At 45.7% G+C, this 15,300-nt stretch overlaps 1 protein-coding gene across 1 annotated transcript; it reads left to right on the top strand.

Annotated features, from left to right (window-relative positions):
- Positions 1–3,887: 3,887 nt before the first annotated feature.
- LOC141571150 (protein SPATA31F1-like) lies at positions 3,888–10,202 on the top strand. The gene is made up of 4 exons (XM_074330666.1): positions 3,888–4,053; positions 4,681–4,726; positions 5,255–5,315; positions 6,292–10,202. The coding sequence occupies exons 1-4, from the start codon at positions 3,910–3,912 to the stop codon at positions 10,121–10,123; spliced, it is 4,083 nt and encodes a 1,360-aa protein (XP_074186767.1). The 5' UTR covers positions 3,888–3,909; the 3' UTR covers positions 10,124–10,202.
- The last annotated feature ends 5,098 nt before the right edge of the window (positions 10,203–15,300 follow it).

The following is a 15,300-nucleotide window of genomic DNA, read 5'->3' as shown; positions in this document are numbered from 1 at the left end:
CTTTTTCAATCAGGCAATCTCTGCTTTTTTATTGAGATATTTGAACCATTTACATTATTGTTGTTATTGATATGGTTGTGTTTAAGTCTACCATCTTGCTATTCATTTTTTGCATTCTTTGTCTCATTTTTCTTCTTTTTCTACCTTCTTTTGAATTAAGGTTTTCTAAGATTCCATTTTACTTTATTTATTGGATTTTCTATAAATATTTGTTTTGTTACTTTGGTGGTTTTGTTAGGGTTTACAGTTTAATTCTTTAACTTATGACCTTCAAGTAATTCTATACCACTTCATGGATTATATGAAAATTTTACAATAGTATATTCCTATTTCTCCATTCTATGTCTTTATGGTATTATTGTCGTATAATTTACTTATTTATATATTTAAAAACACACAACACATTATCATTATTTCTGTTCAAACAGTCAATTATCTTTAAACAGATATAAGTAATAGGTAAAATATATGTTTACATATGTTCTTAACATTTCTAGTTTTCTTCATTCATTTTTGTATTTCTTATTTCCATCTGGTATCATTTTCTCCTGCCTAAATGATTTCCTTTAATATTTCTTGTAGGGAATTTCATCTAGTGATAAATTATTTCAGCTTTTGTTATGTCTAAAATCTTCATTTCTTTTTTTTTTTTTTTTCCCCAAGTCAAGTTGTCCTTTCAATCTTAGTTGTGGATGGTGCCGTTCAGCTTCAAGTTGTCCTTTCAGTCTTACTTGTGGAGGGCGCAGCTCAGCTCCAGGTCCAGTTGCCCGTTGCTAGTTGCAGGGGGTGCAGCCCACCATCCCTTGCGGGAGTCCAACCAGCAACCTTGTGGTTGAGAGCCCACTGGCCCATGTGGGAATCGAACCGGCAGCCTTCGGCATTAGGAGCACGGAGCTCCAACCGCCTGAGCCACCTGGCCGGCCCTATTTCAATATTTTAAATTAATTTTATTGAGATGTAATTCATATACCATACAATTCACCCATTTAAAGTTTACAATTCAGTGGTTTTTAATATATTGTCAGAATTGTGAAGCCATCAACATAATCAATTTAGAATTTTTTCATTACTTTAATAAGAAACCCTGCAGCAATTAGCACACCCTATCCCCCACCTTCTGCTTTCCTTCATTGCCCCAGGCCTACGAAACTAATATACTATCTATCTATATTTGCCTTTTCTAGACATTTCATTTAAATGGAATAATACAACATGTGGTCTTTTGTGACTGGTTTCTTTCTTTTAGCATAATGTTTTCATGGTTCACCCATGTTGTAGCATATTGCCAAATAATTTTCCATCGTATGGGTATGGCATATGTTATTTATCCATTCATCAATTGATAGACATCTGGCATAAGCATAGCATTTACCTAATTTGAGCTATTATGAATTTCAGTTCAATGACTAAACTTTTTTACTATCTTGCACCCTTATCATATGCTCACTTCCTTTCTTAGCCAGCCTAGAGTCCATGGCCTAGCACTAAAAATGTCCTTTTCAAAACATCTAACTGCCTTGCTCCTCTTTTCTGTTTATAATTCTTGCCTGGTAAAATGCAACCTTTGGCCAAACTAAATCATCTGTTTAGTTCATGCAGCTGCTGAACCTTGCAGGAGAAAAACATTTAACAGTGCTGACTGGACTCATATCACATTGATTACCATAATTCTCAAATGGGCACTTGCATTAATAGACATTTTTTTTACTCCAAAGCCAACCATTTCACACTCTCATTTTTTGTTATATAACTGAACCACTGTCCCCACTAACACTCGAGTGAGAAACAAGTTTCATAAAGAAAATAGGTACGTTGCAAAGGAAGTGTTCTCATTTTCCCATCACAAATTCTACCAATGTTCCTCCTTCTGTATTCACATAGTATTATTTTTCTCTGAACTAAACTGCGTCAAGTATTCCCTCCCTCTTTCCATCAATTTCTTCCTACCTAAATCATTCTCATCAACACACAAATATGTGGTAGTACTACCAAATTTAACACACACACACACACACACACACACACACACACTTGATCCTATACTCTTCCTAGTTACCAAACAATTTTTTTGCTCTCTTTCACAGAAAAATTTTTTGAAACTGTTCTCTAGTTATACTCATTTGTCCTGCTTTTTCACTTCCCATTGTTTGCTGAACCTCCTCAAACCAGGCTTTTTCCCCCATGGTCCACTGAAATGGACCTTGTCAGGGTCACAAATAATCCCCCAAAGTCAATGGTCATTTTCTATCTTCATCTTATTAGTCCTTTCATGAGCATTTGACACAGCTGACTATTCCCTTTGTCTTGAAACACTTTCTTCTTTAAGTTTCTCCTATTTCTTCAAGCTCACCATCCGTTCCTTCTGACTTCCTTTGCTGGCTCTTCCTCCTCTACCTCCTCTATGTGTTAAAGCAATCCTGGATTCTGTCCTCACCCTGCTTAATTTTCTTCTTTCTATTTATAACCTCTCCAAGATTTTATCTGGCCATGTAACTTGTCTATCTAGTGACTCTCAAGGTTATATTTCTAGCTGAGACCTGCACCATGGCTTCCAGACATCCAACTCCTTACATGACATTTCCACTTGAATGTGTAATAGGCACCTCAAACATAGACAAATATAAAGTATCCATCTCCCACCCCCTAAAATCTGTATTCTCCAACCTTCACCTTGTCATTAAATAGCATTATCCATCCAATTCCTCAGGCTTATAATAACCTAGGGACTTTCCTTAATTCTTTATTTTACCTTCACTGTGACATTCAATCCACCGGTAGACGTGTTTCCAAAATATATCCTAATTGCACAATTTCTTACCAAGTACACTGTTAAAAACCCACGCCTCAACTATGCCTAGCTTGAGCTAGGTATAGAATCTTAATAGTCTTGAGCCTTTCTATTCTTGCTCCCCTAAAATCTATCTCCCATAAAGCAACTAAGCTGATCTTTCTCAAAAGTAAAACTGACATTACTTCCCTACTGTCCATAATAGCTAATTTTCCCCTCATGCATTGTATTTAGTTGTCTTGTCTCTTATTATTGGAAGAATACAGGTCAGTTATTTTTTAGAATATCTATTCAATGTTTCTTCATGATTAGATTCAAGTTATGAATTTTTGACATTTATACAACTGAAGTGATATTGTATTCTCAGTGCATTATATTAGGAGGCATATGATTTGATTTGTCCCAACTGATGATGTTATTTTCGTTAAGGTAGTGACTTAACTTGTGGGAAGATATTCTGAGTCTATGAAAATATTCTGTTTCTCATCAAACTTTCACCCACTAGTTGTTGCAATCATTATATACTTTCTAACATCATCATTCCTTCTATATTTATAAGTTGCTATTGAACAAAATGAGAATATAAATAAAGAGACAGAAATTATAAAACTAAACCAGATAGAAATTCTGGAGCTGAGAAATACAGTCAGTGAATGGGTACATTTCCAGTACAGGTGGGGGACTTGGTGAATATTCCTGTCCCTCTTGCTCAAGAGTTGCCCTGTGTCCTAAACACTCAGTCTTCTGGGGATGGGTGAACAGACAGTTATGAAGGAGAGAGCCAAGCCACCAGGCTGGTGTAGGGTGTGGACAGTGAAGACAAAGTGGGAGCATAGACACTGCCTTGAGCAGGCACCTTCAGTCTCTGGCTCTGTCACCCTGTGGACACCCAGCCACCCTCACCTACAGACTGAATCACCACATAAGCCTCCTAAGACAAAGTCTTTGACACGAGACTTGCCTTGGGAAACGGAAGGGCTTTGTGATGCAATCTGATGGCCTGGTTCCATCCTCTGTGAGACGGAGATGACAATGCATAGTACTGGGTGTCATTAGGCAGCAGGATCCGGAATGTCTAGATATGGGGTGGCTGGTCTCCTCATGCTAATGAGGTTTAGACCATGTTGAGCCCTACCTTTGTTCTGTGGAATACTGAATGTTTCTTATATACATATGGCACCATCTTTATTATTATTCTAATTATCTGGGAAGTGAAAAGGAATTACCATGGATTAAGGTTGGAACCTAAAAGAATCTGCTGCCAGGTAGGGAAACATTAACACCATGATTGAACTAATTAAGCCTCAGATCAAAAGGTTTTAAGACCTCAGAGCCTCTCCTTTTACCCTCTCTGTCACTTTTATTACTATACATTCAGCTACTCTAATGTGATACTTGTCTTCTCAGAGCCTATAAATAATGCCTTATCAGGCCATCTCTGAAACGTATTCTGATTGAAAAATCGATAGTGTCTTTATCTACCTTGTGGTGAAACCTAGATGAAAGGAAATATACCTCACTGGATCTCAGAACATATGGGGGATTCTTCTGGTTGGTGAACTTAGTAACCAAAAGTCCTTGGGCTCTTAGAACTAATCACCATTTAATCTGTTCCACTATCCCTCCGGTGTCATGCTAAGTGCCCTAAAGAACTTGTCCTAGGGAAGGGGACAGGAGGAATGGAATACAGAGAGTCTTAAAGTAAGTCAGAAATAAATATAAAAATGAAAGTTTGGAAGGAAACAGTGGAGTAAAGAAAGGAAATGTAAGTGAGGGTATAAAATACAAACATATATAGAAAGAAATTTGGAATGTATATTACCTTTGTCTCATTTCAACATGAAAAACAATATGGTGTCACAGCTTCACACTGTAACTTTTTTGTCTTTAAGCGTCACCAAAAAGTCAAGCAAAGACCTAGAAATGCAGCATCAAGAGGTAAAGTCCCACTCTCCTCTCTGGCTCTCCTCCACTGTGGGCGAGGTTCTCATACAACCTGTTCCCACTTTGACCCCTGGTGCCAGGAGCCAGGTGCTCTAACCACTGAAGGCTCCAATTCCCCATTGACAAATTCTCCCAGAATACTTTCTTGGGTGGGAAATCAACTTGGAAATATTCCAAAATTCCCCACCATGCCCCAGAGAATGAAGAATGAGGAAGAAGGGCAGAAGTCCTTCATGGTGTCATTTACTAGTTTTATGACCCTGGAGCGGTCACTTCATCTCTCAGTCTTGTTATCCATAAAATGGCATCTCAAGAGCCTGCCTCACTCACAGCGTGGTTGTGAAGATGTAATGAGATGAGAGCAGGGACAACACATCGTAACTAGTACAGTTGTACGCAGACGTGCCTTAGAGCACTGACTGCTGGGTTTTCAGTCTCCTCTCATTCAAAGGCCTTCAGCTGCCTATAGGATATCCCTGAATCCTCTCCTGTTCCATATAACACTGTGTCCTGGTTTCCCAGCTAGGAGACTTTCCTGGAAAGAAGCTGAGAAGCCCTCGGAACTGCTCTCTGTCATGAAAAGGTGACCTCTTGCTCTGAATAGTCTTCCAGCTCCCAGCCTGGCCTGCGATGATTTCTCTGCTTGGCCTGGGGCAAGGATGAGGAGAGGGATGGTGGCAGTGAGGGGACCAGCCCCAATGGAGGCTGGAGCACTGGTTGAGAGGGTTACCAGGGCAGAGGGGCATTAGACATTTCAGAAGGGGGGAGGCTCCCGGTTTTGCTCTGGGCCATGCTCACAGTGCTCCTGGAATTCAGGATTTGACTAGCGTATAATTCATTACGCCTCTCCTTGGGTTTACACTCAGCCACAAGACAACTGATCCAGTCAACAGAATGGGTAGATAAGTCACCATTGTCATGTTCTCTTTAGAGTTACAACCCTTTCAAGGGCAGACCCGGAACACTGCTTATATTACCTCTTCTGGCTCTGTCTTCAGATCCTGGGACAGCCCTTACCCAGGACCTTACCATCTCATCCTCTTCTTAAAACCTCTAGAGAACGGAGTTCTCTCCCAAGAGATTTTGTGTACACTTCATAGTCCCCAGAAAGCAGAGTTCCCACAAGGACCTCCTTTTGCTGTTTGAAATACTTACTACCAGGCTGTGGCTTTTTTAGCCCCAAACGAGACTGACTCTAGGTTCCACCTGGTGATGCCCCATCAGCTAACCATTGGCTTCCCCATCGCTTGACCCATCTTCTGGTTCAGCTTCTCAACACAAGTCAACCTAGAACTAACCCCACCTCCCAGTCCCTCGTGGCCCTGTGCTCCCATGGCTTGCAGGAGACCTTGCCTAACAAGCTCCGACCCTCAGCGCAGCACACCGTAACTTGCCACCTGGCATTTCCTTAGGAAGAAAGGCAGACGAGTAAACACCCAGGGGGTACACACCCCAGGGTTTAGCAGGACTAGAGAGAGCAGGGCTAATCTCCAGGCTACACATTTCCAAAGAGGCACATGTCACTCCATCATTCACAGTTGCCATGTTTCCCTTCGCAGCCAGAGCTGGCTTCCTCAGGAGGGAAGTGTGCGGAGGCTCCTGTGCGCAGACCCCAGCTGCCAAACCTGCAATGCCACGGCTCTGGAGATCCAGCAGTTGCTGGCGGGTGAGAACACCCCGATCTCTCCCCGTTCACGAGGGCCATTGCCAGTTTCTCTGTCTTTTGAGCAGACTCTGGAGCACCATTCCACACACTCACAACAGCCTTCACTTCCATCTGCTACACCCTCAGTGTCACAACGAACGGCTCAGAAATGCATAATCCGGTCAGCTGCCCAGTCAGCCAGTTCAGTCAGCATCCGAGATGGCTGGGCTGAACAGCACCAGCTAGGACAGGCATTTCAAGGGCCAGAGATGCCCGGGGACCGAGAGATAATGTCTTCTTCGCAGCTTGAGGGACCTAGGATTCCAGTGAACCAGCAGGAGGTGATGCAGCACAGCTTCAACCTCGTCTACGGGAACCAAGGTCAGCAGCCTTTGCATTCCCAGGTGTCTCTGCTGACCCTGAACCGAGAAATCGCTACCCAGACACATCCGATGGCCTTGTCTATTGGCACTGTCCTGCCTGCCCACCTGCCCTTCCTCGGTCCTGAAGTTCTGAGACTTCTTGAGGTACACGTGAAAAAATGGATGCATTTCCAGAGGTGGGGGCTGCCCAGACGTGTGGAGGAGTCCTTGAGGCAGCTTATGCCAAACCCACCGTTGGTTTACCAACCCGTAAATAACCAACCAGTTTCTTTCATACTGAATGATACTTCTGAGTTCTCTGTAGAGACATTTGGGACCATTTCCTACCAGACCTGGGGTTCGTGTGTGGCTGGCCAGGCTACACAGATATTCTGGGTTTCTGAATGGTCCCTTGTAGACCCAAAACAAACACGCCACTACCAGCAAAACCCAAATCATGTGTCTCTAGCCTTGCCCTCGCCAGCCCTTCAAGAATGTAGTGGCCTCTGTCCACTTCCTGAGCAGCAGCAGGCTAATGACTCAGTGGGCCGTTTGCAGCAGAAGTACAGCCAGCTGTTCTGTGGCCTCCCTTCTCTGCACAGTGAGTCCCTGGTTGACACCTTCTTGGGCTCTCAAGGCCTCTCGACGAACGGGAGCTTGTGCAAGCTCCCATTGAAGGACGCTCTTCTCTCCAAGGAGCTCTCCTTCCTTCCTCGGCTGCCTAAAACTCCACCTCAGTCAACCCCACCCTCTTCTCCATCGTCCCCGAATTGGGTCACTCCGTCGGGACACCAACAAGGTCAGACCAATGTCCCATTTCTGAGTCCGGCAGAGTGTGAAGCCTTGGAGTGGCACCTGATGCAGAGGCAGCTCCAGCTTCAGTGGGGTTTGCCAGCTGTTTTCCAGAGACCTCAGCACAGCCAGAGCCCCGTGCAGTGTAAGTCTTGTGACAAAACCCAGTCTCCTGAGACTGGGAAAACTTTCTGGCCGGGAAAGCCCATCTCTGACCTCACAAAGAAACTCCTCTTTCCGGAGCATGACCGGAGGCCGCTGGAATTCCACCTCCAGAGGCAGTTGATTCACCACCGCTGGGGCCTGCCCCAGAAGATCCAGCAGTCCTTCCAGTTGCTCCTGTCCCCTGCTCACCAGCAGACTCTGTCCTGGAGCAGTGCCGCCCTAGCCAACGTGAGTGTTCCCCAGCCCTCAGCCCTAGAAGCCACTGGTGCTGGTGACCCTTTGTCACCCCTTGAGCACCCAGTGTCAGTCCCCAGGCCCCCCTTGTTAGACCAGGCCAAGGCAATACTGCAGAGCCACATCACCTCCAAATGTGGGCAGATCCACGAGGACAAAATCCCTGTCCATGTTTATAGGTCTCGGGAGTGCATCATTCCTGGGGGTCTAGAAGTGGCTCCTTTCACCTGCATCCCAGAAAGCAAGCCCCCGGAGCGACAGGCAGCAACTGACCCTGACCTACAACAGAAAGTTATGTCCTGGATGCCAACAGCCCTTGATCAGCAGCAACAGGCCTCCCCAGATGCTGTCATTGAACATCCTAAGCTGCCTCGAGTCCTGGCCAAGACAGCCGTTGAAAAACTGGAGACGACTTTGCGGCACAAGTATCTGGCCTTCTTGTCGGGGCTGCCTGCTCTTTATTACGTGGCCCTCTCCAAGGCTATGGCCCCGGAAATCACGACCAAAGCACTCATCACAGAGGAGGTGCCGGAGCCTGTCGATAGCCTAGCAGAACCTCTGCCTCAGACGGTCTCGTGTGAAGAGCAGTGCCTAAGCCCTGAGCCACGCTTTCAAGATGCCAGCGAGACTTGTGCAGACATTGCAGATGAGTTTCAGGCTGAAGTGCAGGTGGAGGGAATGATCGAGACGGAGCCTCTAGAAAGCCAGACACAGCCCTCCTGCCCCTACTCACTCAAGAAACCCATCTTGGCAAAACTCAATTTCCACCTGAGAAAGAAGACTCTAGAGATGCAATGGGGGATACCCATAAAGGCACGGGAGTCCAGGGAACAAGCTGTAGCCATCGCAGACAACACATCCACTCAGGAGTCTCTTGGGAATCTAAACAACCAAGGAAAAGCATTGTGCCAGGAACTCCCCAGCCCACCAGGCATCCCTCGTGCCCCAGGTCCACAGTGGCTCCACTTTAAAGAACAGCTGGCCTTTGAGTCAAAGGCAGCACATCAGACCCAGAAGCAACCTAGTCCCGAGGCAGCACCTCATGGCTCTACCCATTCGTCCTCCCCGATCTCACAACCCCACGCGGACATCACAGCGGCCCAGGTGCTCTGTGTTCAGCTGGAGGTCGGTGTGAACAACCCCAGCCTGGAGGAGTCCTGGACCCCTGCGCCCCAGAGCCCTGGCAAGAGCAAGGACTCAGCCCAAGACCCCACACTGGCAGAGAAGAGACAGGACCCAGGGAAACTCAAATCAGCAGGGGGCCGCGGGGAAGGAGATGCAGGGTTTGCACTCTCAACTAGGGAGAAAAGCCATCCTGCTAAAGCCCGGAGGCCAGAAGGGATGCTTCTGAGCAGGACACCCCATGGCCCCCGGCGACGAAAACATAGCTTTCACCGTGATGCTCCCTTTCAACACATTCCCCTGATTTGCTCTCAGCCTAAGCTCCCACAGCCACGTCCAGGAGTCCCTGGGATGCAAAAATTGAAGAAGAATGACTTGCAAAACAGTCAAACCAGAATCAATGTCACCCTCAAACCAGCAGGGATTCGTCAGAATGCCCAGCCTGGGGGCCCCCAGGCGTCTCAGGGCCAGTCTTTCCTGGGCCAACTCATCCAGCATAAGCCACTGCAGGGCCAAACTAGGCAAGGTCAAGTTTGGCAGGGGCAGGCGATGCCAGCGCATACTCACAAGAGACCCAGCCTTCCAGAATCGGGCTTGAGAAATAAGGTGAAATCCTTTCTGCACTGTGTTAACCTTAAGACAAAAGGCAAAGGGTACAAGGAATCCATGTTCTCGACAGCTGAGCAAGTGGCCAACGCCAGGAAAGAAAATATAGAAAAGAGGCTGACTCCAGCCAAAAGTCCCATGGGGCGAGCTAAGACAGAGAAGACAAGAGGGGACCCCAAGGCCCAATCTCCCCCCACTGAGAAGCAGGTGGGCATAGCCTTGGATGGCCCCCATTTCCCAGACAGTAAGCTCTGGCGCCGCTCCCTCTCCCATCAGCTGCACTCTGCCTCCGTCCTGGGCCACCCTCGCCAGTGCCCTCAGCACTGTTCTCGACTGACCTATGCCGCCAACCATAAAGCCCACCCTAACTCTCAACTCTCACCTCAACGGGAAGCACTGGTCTGCTCAAGAAGCCCCAGCACAATCAACAGACTTTGTAGGCTCCCCAGTGTCTGCGTCCCTTGAACAGGACCGCTACTGTCGTTGTCATTCATGTGCAGGTGGGTCAGAACGCCACCCAAAATATAGTCTATATCTCTATGCAGAGTTGTCTGTCTGCTCCTTATCTCCACAGAGGTGTTTTGAGGGATGCTAAAATGTCCTTCCTATCTAGGGAAGGAGCTTTAACACACACTGAAGCTGGCTCAGCATTGCACACAGCGCCTCCCTGGACAGTGAATTAAGGGACTTGAGCAGAGCAGGAAGGCCTTTGTCTAAGGTGCATTGAAGGTAAAGGTCAGACTTGAATTCTGTCATGGCTTCCCGCGGTATCCTTGGGCCCAGAGCAGTAATGTGGACATGAGATAGGCCTGACAAGAAGGAGTGGCCAGGGATCCCACAGGCAAAATTCATTGATGACTTCTGTCCATCGCCACATCTGGAGGGGAGCCATTTAGAGGAGTGCCACAGTGCTCCATCCTCGAGGAGGTACTCTGTGTTTATCAAAAGCACATAGCTAATGTGACAGAATGGCAACAGCAAATGACAGAATCTCGCCCTCTCTGCTCCCTGTTGCTTATTGGTTAGATCTTTCTGGAAAACTTATCTGGGAGGCTGCTATAGCTCTCTTGCCTATGTCCTGTCCTCCACTCCACTGCCTATCAGCTGCATGGAATGAGTGAGTCCTGGAACGAGGATCACAGTAGGACATGGAGGGATTTGTCTCCCACCTCCAAGTGCAGACAGAGAGGGGGGCAGGGAGGGGAGCATGTAGATGGAGGGCTGAGTATTTGAGACAGAAACTGATATGTTCCTGACCAGGGCATGTAAGGGAACAAAGTCAATTTGATTTGCACTCAAAAGAACCTAGAGCCAGGAAGCCAACCCAACGTCCAAGTGCTTTGGGGGAATAATTAAATCTGAGCTTCAGTCTGCTTGCCCATAGTGTTGTAAAAGGATATGGGTTCTGGGAAAGAATCACAAACATAAGGGGTTTTCTGAACATATCTTAGCTTGTCAAGTTACTGCCAGCAGCTTGTACCCGGCTCTCATTTCTATGCCACACACACCTGGCATCCTTCTGCACTTTATTCCTTTCCACCAGCCTTGCCTCCCTGAATATTCATATAGTATATGTGTATATTTTTATGTATATGATATGGTGTTAACCTCAATGAGCTGTGTCTCTCCCAGAATCTGCCTGGTGCCTTTCCCTTAGAGTCTGACTCCTGTCCTTTTCCCAACCAAAGGCAGGCCAGCTCCAGCCCTTGGTTCCTGTCCTCCTTCACCATTTCTTCATTAATGTCCCACCACATTTCAGAAAGCACCAGAACCACTCACTTTGACTGTCAAAAGAAAACTCTAAAGGCTTTTGGAAAGTGTCCTTTTTCATTAACCAAATAGAGAAAGTGACCAGGAATCTAGAATTAAATGGTACACATGAATTCTAACATGAGATAAGCTGCTCAGAACTGAAGCGGGGCTGTAGCTCCTTTGCGTCTCTCTGGGAATTTCCAAACTGCCTATTTAAGAGAAATCTCTGTTTATCATTAATGGAAATATAATATGAAATTCTCTGAAATTTCTCTGAATCTTTTGGTATGAAATGAAGAAACCCAAGAGGGAGGCTGAGAGGCAAGCTGAGATCTGTAAGCAGCTGCTAAGAAATGTAAACCCCTTCAACTATATCTTGTTTACACACTCCCTCACACACAGACGAAATGAAAATTTTCATACAGACCTGTTTTAGGAGGCCTCTGGAATAACTTGCCACACTGAGGCATAACTAGAACTCTTTCCTGATTTCTGTTCAGAAAACGCTCCATGCTCTCCCATCTCCCAACCCCTAGCACCATCACCTAATAGATGACCTACCACCTGCAGCGGCCTCTGTAGCCCTGGCCGCAGAGTGGATTGCTTAATGGTGGCCATCATACTCATATTCCCTTGACATACGAAAGAGGCATGAGTGGACCCTGTCCTACCTTCTCCTGTTCACTGGGTTAAGGCAGGTATTGGTCTCCCTGGAAGGAAGATTGAAATGCCAGGCCCTTCAGGAGGCCATGGCAGAAAGCATATCTCCAGGCTGTGCTTGCTTCTCTCAGTGTAAGCTTAAGTATCAGTAAAAGATTTGGGTCATTTTTGGAAGGAAACTTCTGGCTGAAACGGCCAGAGAATGATTTCAGAGAAAGATGATAAACATGAACAAAGGGCAGAAAAATTCCACCAAAAAAAATTACAAAATGTTCTCGAGCATGTGTTTTTATAATTTTCAGGTCAAGTGTATGACCCTTGGAGAGGATGTAGATTTTAAGGTCAAAATCACAAGGATGGAATGTGGGAAAAAATCATCTGACATTTGATAAGTTACTTAACATGTCTGAGCCCCAGTTTCTTCATCTGGGAAATTAGAATAACTGTACATCCATATCCCAAACCTCAATTACTATTAATGTGTTGGTGCTAGTCTTTCCTCTGAGTTCAACTGTAGAGCCAGTAGCTGGGGGGAAGCTCCATTTTGGTCCAAAGACAATGCAAATTAATTCAAAATTTTCAAACACCCTCTACGCCATCAAACTATTTTCCAAAGTCGGAATAGTATCACTATACATCCACTTTTTTTGCTCAAACCACACATCAAGTCAATCACTGGGTTCTAATTTTGTTATCTCTTGTGTTGCCCCTTTTCCTCTATTTTTACTGCCTTTGCTTATAGTTTAGTTTCTCATCCTTTCTTTTCTGGATAATTACTATAGTGTTTCATATACCGAGGGATTAGGATAGTGGTTGACACATAGTAATATGTTAATAATACTTGAATCCAAGCTCTGGACTGAGGAGGCAGATAAATTATTACATCAGGTGTGATGAGTGCTATGGTGTGTGGGGTCCTGACACAGGAAGAAGTATTCAGCTGCCAAGGAGGAGCCTAGGGTCACATAAAAGGGGCACAATAAAAATGACCTTGAATGGCATCTTGCATTCAACAATTAAAATATTTGAGTATTTACTATGTTCCAGGAACTAGGCCAGACAAAAGTCACGAAGACATTGGCTGTACCTTTATGGAGATGGTTATCTTCTGGGGTAGACAGTCTCAAGTCTGCCCAAATTGTCTAAGTGTATATACTTGGATGTCCAATATTCATCTCAAAAGTGAACTTTTGATTCTCTATCCCCTCCCCCACCACCCAATCACGCACACCAAACCTGTTCCCACCACAGTATTTCCCACACCAGTTAGTGGCACCTCGCTCTTGCCTGTTGCTCAGGCCAAAAGCATTGCTGTCATCCTTGATGTTTTATCTCTAACAGTCCACATCCAATTCATCAGAAACTCCTGTTGTTTCGACTTCAATATGAATTCAGAACATGACTACTCATTACCTCTGCTGTTATAATTACTGCAACAACATGAGTACACTCCCTGCTTCTTGAGACTATACCCCCAACACAGAAGCCTGACGGTCCTCAGGGAGGGTCCTGGCTAGAGATGATTGGTTGACTGACTGACTGACTGACTGACTGACTGACTGACTGACTGACTGATGTAAAATCATAGGATTAAGAAGGGAATGAGTATAAATGAAGGAGAGATCTAAGGACTGGGCTCTGGGACTCTTCAACGTTAAGAAATTGGGAAGAAAATGATGAACCAACAAGCTGAGACCGAGAAGTAGTAGCCAGGGAGGAAGGAGGAAAATCAGGAGAGTGTATTATACTGGAAGCCAAGAGAGGAAAGTTTTGCAAGGAGAAAGTGAGCAACTGCATGAAAAGTTGTAAATCAGCTAAACAATATGAGGATGCAAAATTGATTAGATTTAGCAAGACAGCACTAATGACATTGAGAAGAACTGACTCAGGTGAGTGAGGGACGTGTAGGTATGACTAGAGGAGATTCTAAAGAGAATGAAAGGAGAGTGATTGGTGATAGAAAGCGTCATCAATTCCAAAAAGGTGAAGAAACATGAGGAAATATCTGTAGAAGGAAGTGGGACCCTGAGAGGGTTTTCTTTGTTGTTTTTTGGAGGTGTTTTTTGTTTTGTTTTTTAAGGTAAGAAACCTAGCATGCTGAATGTTGCTGAAAATGACGCAGTCAGGAAGGATAAACTGATGCTGTAAGAGCAAGGTGAGAACTGCTGGAGCAATGGGGTGTAGAGGGGATGGGATGGGAGCGAATGCCCAAGTCTAGGGGATGGCCTTGTCTAAAAGCACAGACACGTCACTGCTGGCTAGTAGAAAGAGGATAAGATAAATGAGGGAGGACTTTTTAACTTTGAGGAAAGGTGAACAAAAAACTAAAAGGCTGAGAGAGGAGCTGGGAAGAAACCATGTCTGTGGGTGGAGGGAGGAATATGGAGAACAAAAGACGAAAGCAAGAACATTGGATGGATTCCGGAAGTTGCCATGGCAAATTACATTAGAGTCTAAGGAGTAGGTATCCAATTGAAAGTCCAGGTGGGCATAAAAAGGGTTGATGTATCTGATCACATGTGTGAAGCAGGTGCTCTTGGAGTAGCAGGAGAGATTGCAGAGACGTTCTAGATCCATGGAGCCTAGAGACAGAGAAAAAAGGCAAGTGTGGTATCCTAGTGTTCAACAAAGGACAATGGAGTCTGGGAAATGGGAGGAGAGATCTGGGAAGCAGACAGACAAAAGGCTGCCCTGAGGATGCGATGGACCTCTGTTTTGGACCCCTCATATCTCTCAGAAGGTGGCACCTCTGCATTCCCACCTTCTGACCTACAGCACAGGAGCCAAGAGCTGGAGGAAGCACAGGAAGTGCTGATGCTTCTTCATGATGTGCCATGGGGGACAGTGGGATGTCCCTGCCTCACTGACTCCTAAGGAAATCCAGGATGACGCAACATCCCATCAAACCAGGAGGAGATGGTGGCAGGACTCTCTTCTTCTCATAGGACCCCACACTTAGCACAGTGCATCCATTGCTAGCAGGACGGGAAGAAGCAAGAATGTGTCCCTCTGAATGGTGACTCCGTGTCTAAGGGATGGGGGCCAGCCCCTACCATGGACTCCAGGGTGAGGAGACTCACGGCTCAAGCCTCCTGAGCCAACACCTTTCAGGTGTTTTCCTAAAACATCCACAAAGATCATAGAAGGTCTTGTGACAGGCACATCCTCCCTGCCTGGTGGGAATCGGGCAGAGAGCCAAGGAGATGACATTGGAGGCTCAGAATGAAGGG

Source organism: Rhinolophus sinicus, linkage group LG04, assembly GCF_036562045.2.
Source record: "Rhinolophus sinicus isolate RSC01 linkage group LG04, ASM3656204v1, whole genome shotgun sequence".
NCBI lineage: Eukaryota > Metazoa > Chordata > Mammalia > Chiroptera > Rhinolophidae > Rhinolophus > Rhinolophus sinicus.
Note: the sequence above shows the minus strand (reverse complement) of the source record. Positions and strands in the feature narration are given on the sequence as shown.

Coding starts and splice junctions, on each gene's coding strand:
- LOC141571150 (XM_074330666.1), top strand. CDS start 3,910: ATGTTGAGCCCTACCTTTGTTCTGTGGAATACTGAATGTTTCTTATAT. Junction 4,054..4,680: donor CTAAAAGAATCTGCTGCCAG/GTAGGGAAACAT, acceptor TTTGTCTTTAAG/CGTCACCAAAAAGTCAAGCA. Junction 4,727..5,254: donor TAGAAATGCAGCATCAAGAG/GTAAAGTCCCAC, acceptor CTGGTTTCCCAG/CTAGGAGACTTTCCTGGAAA.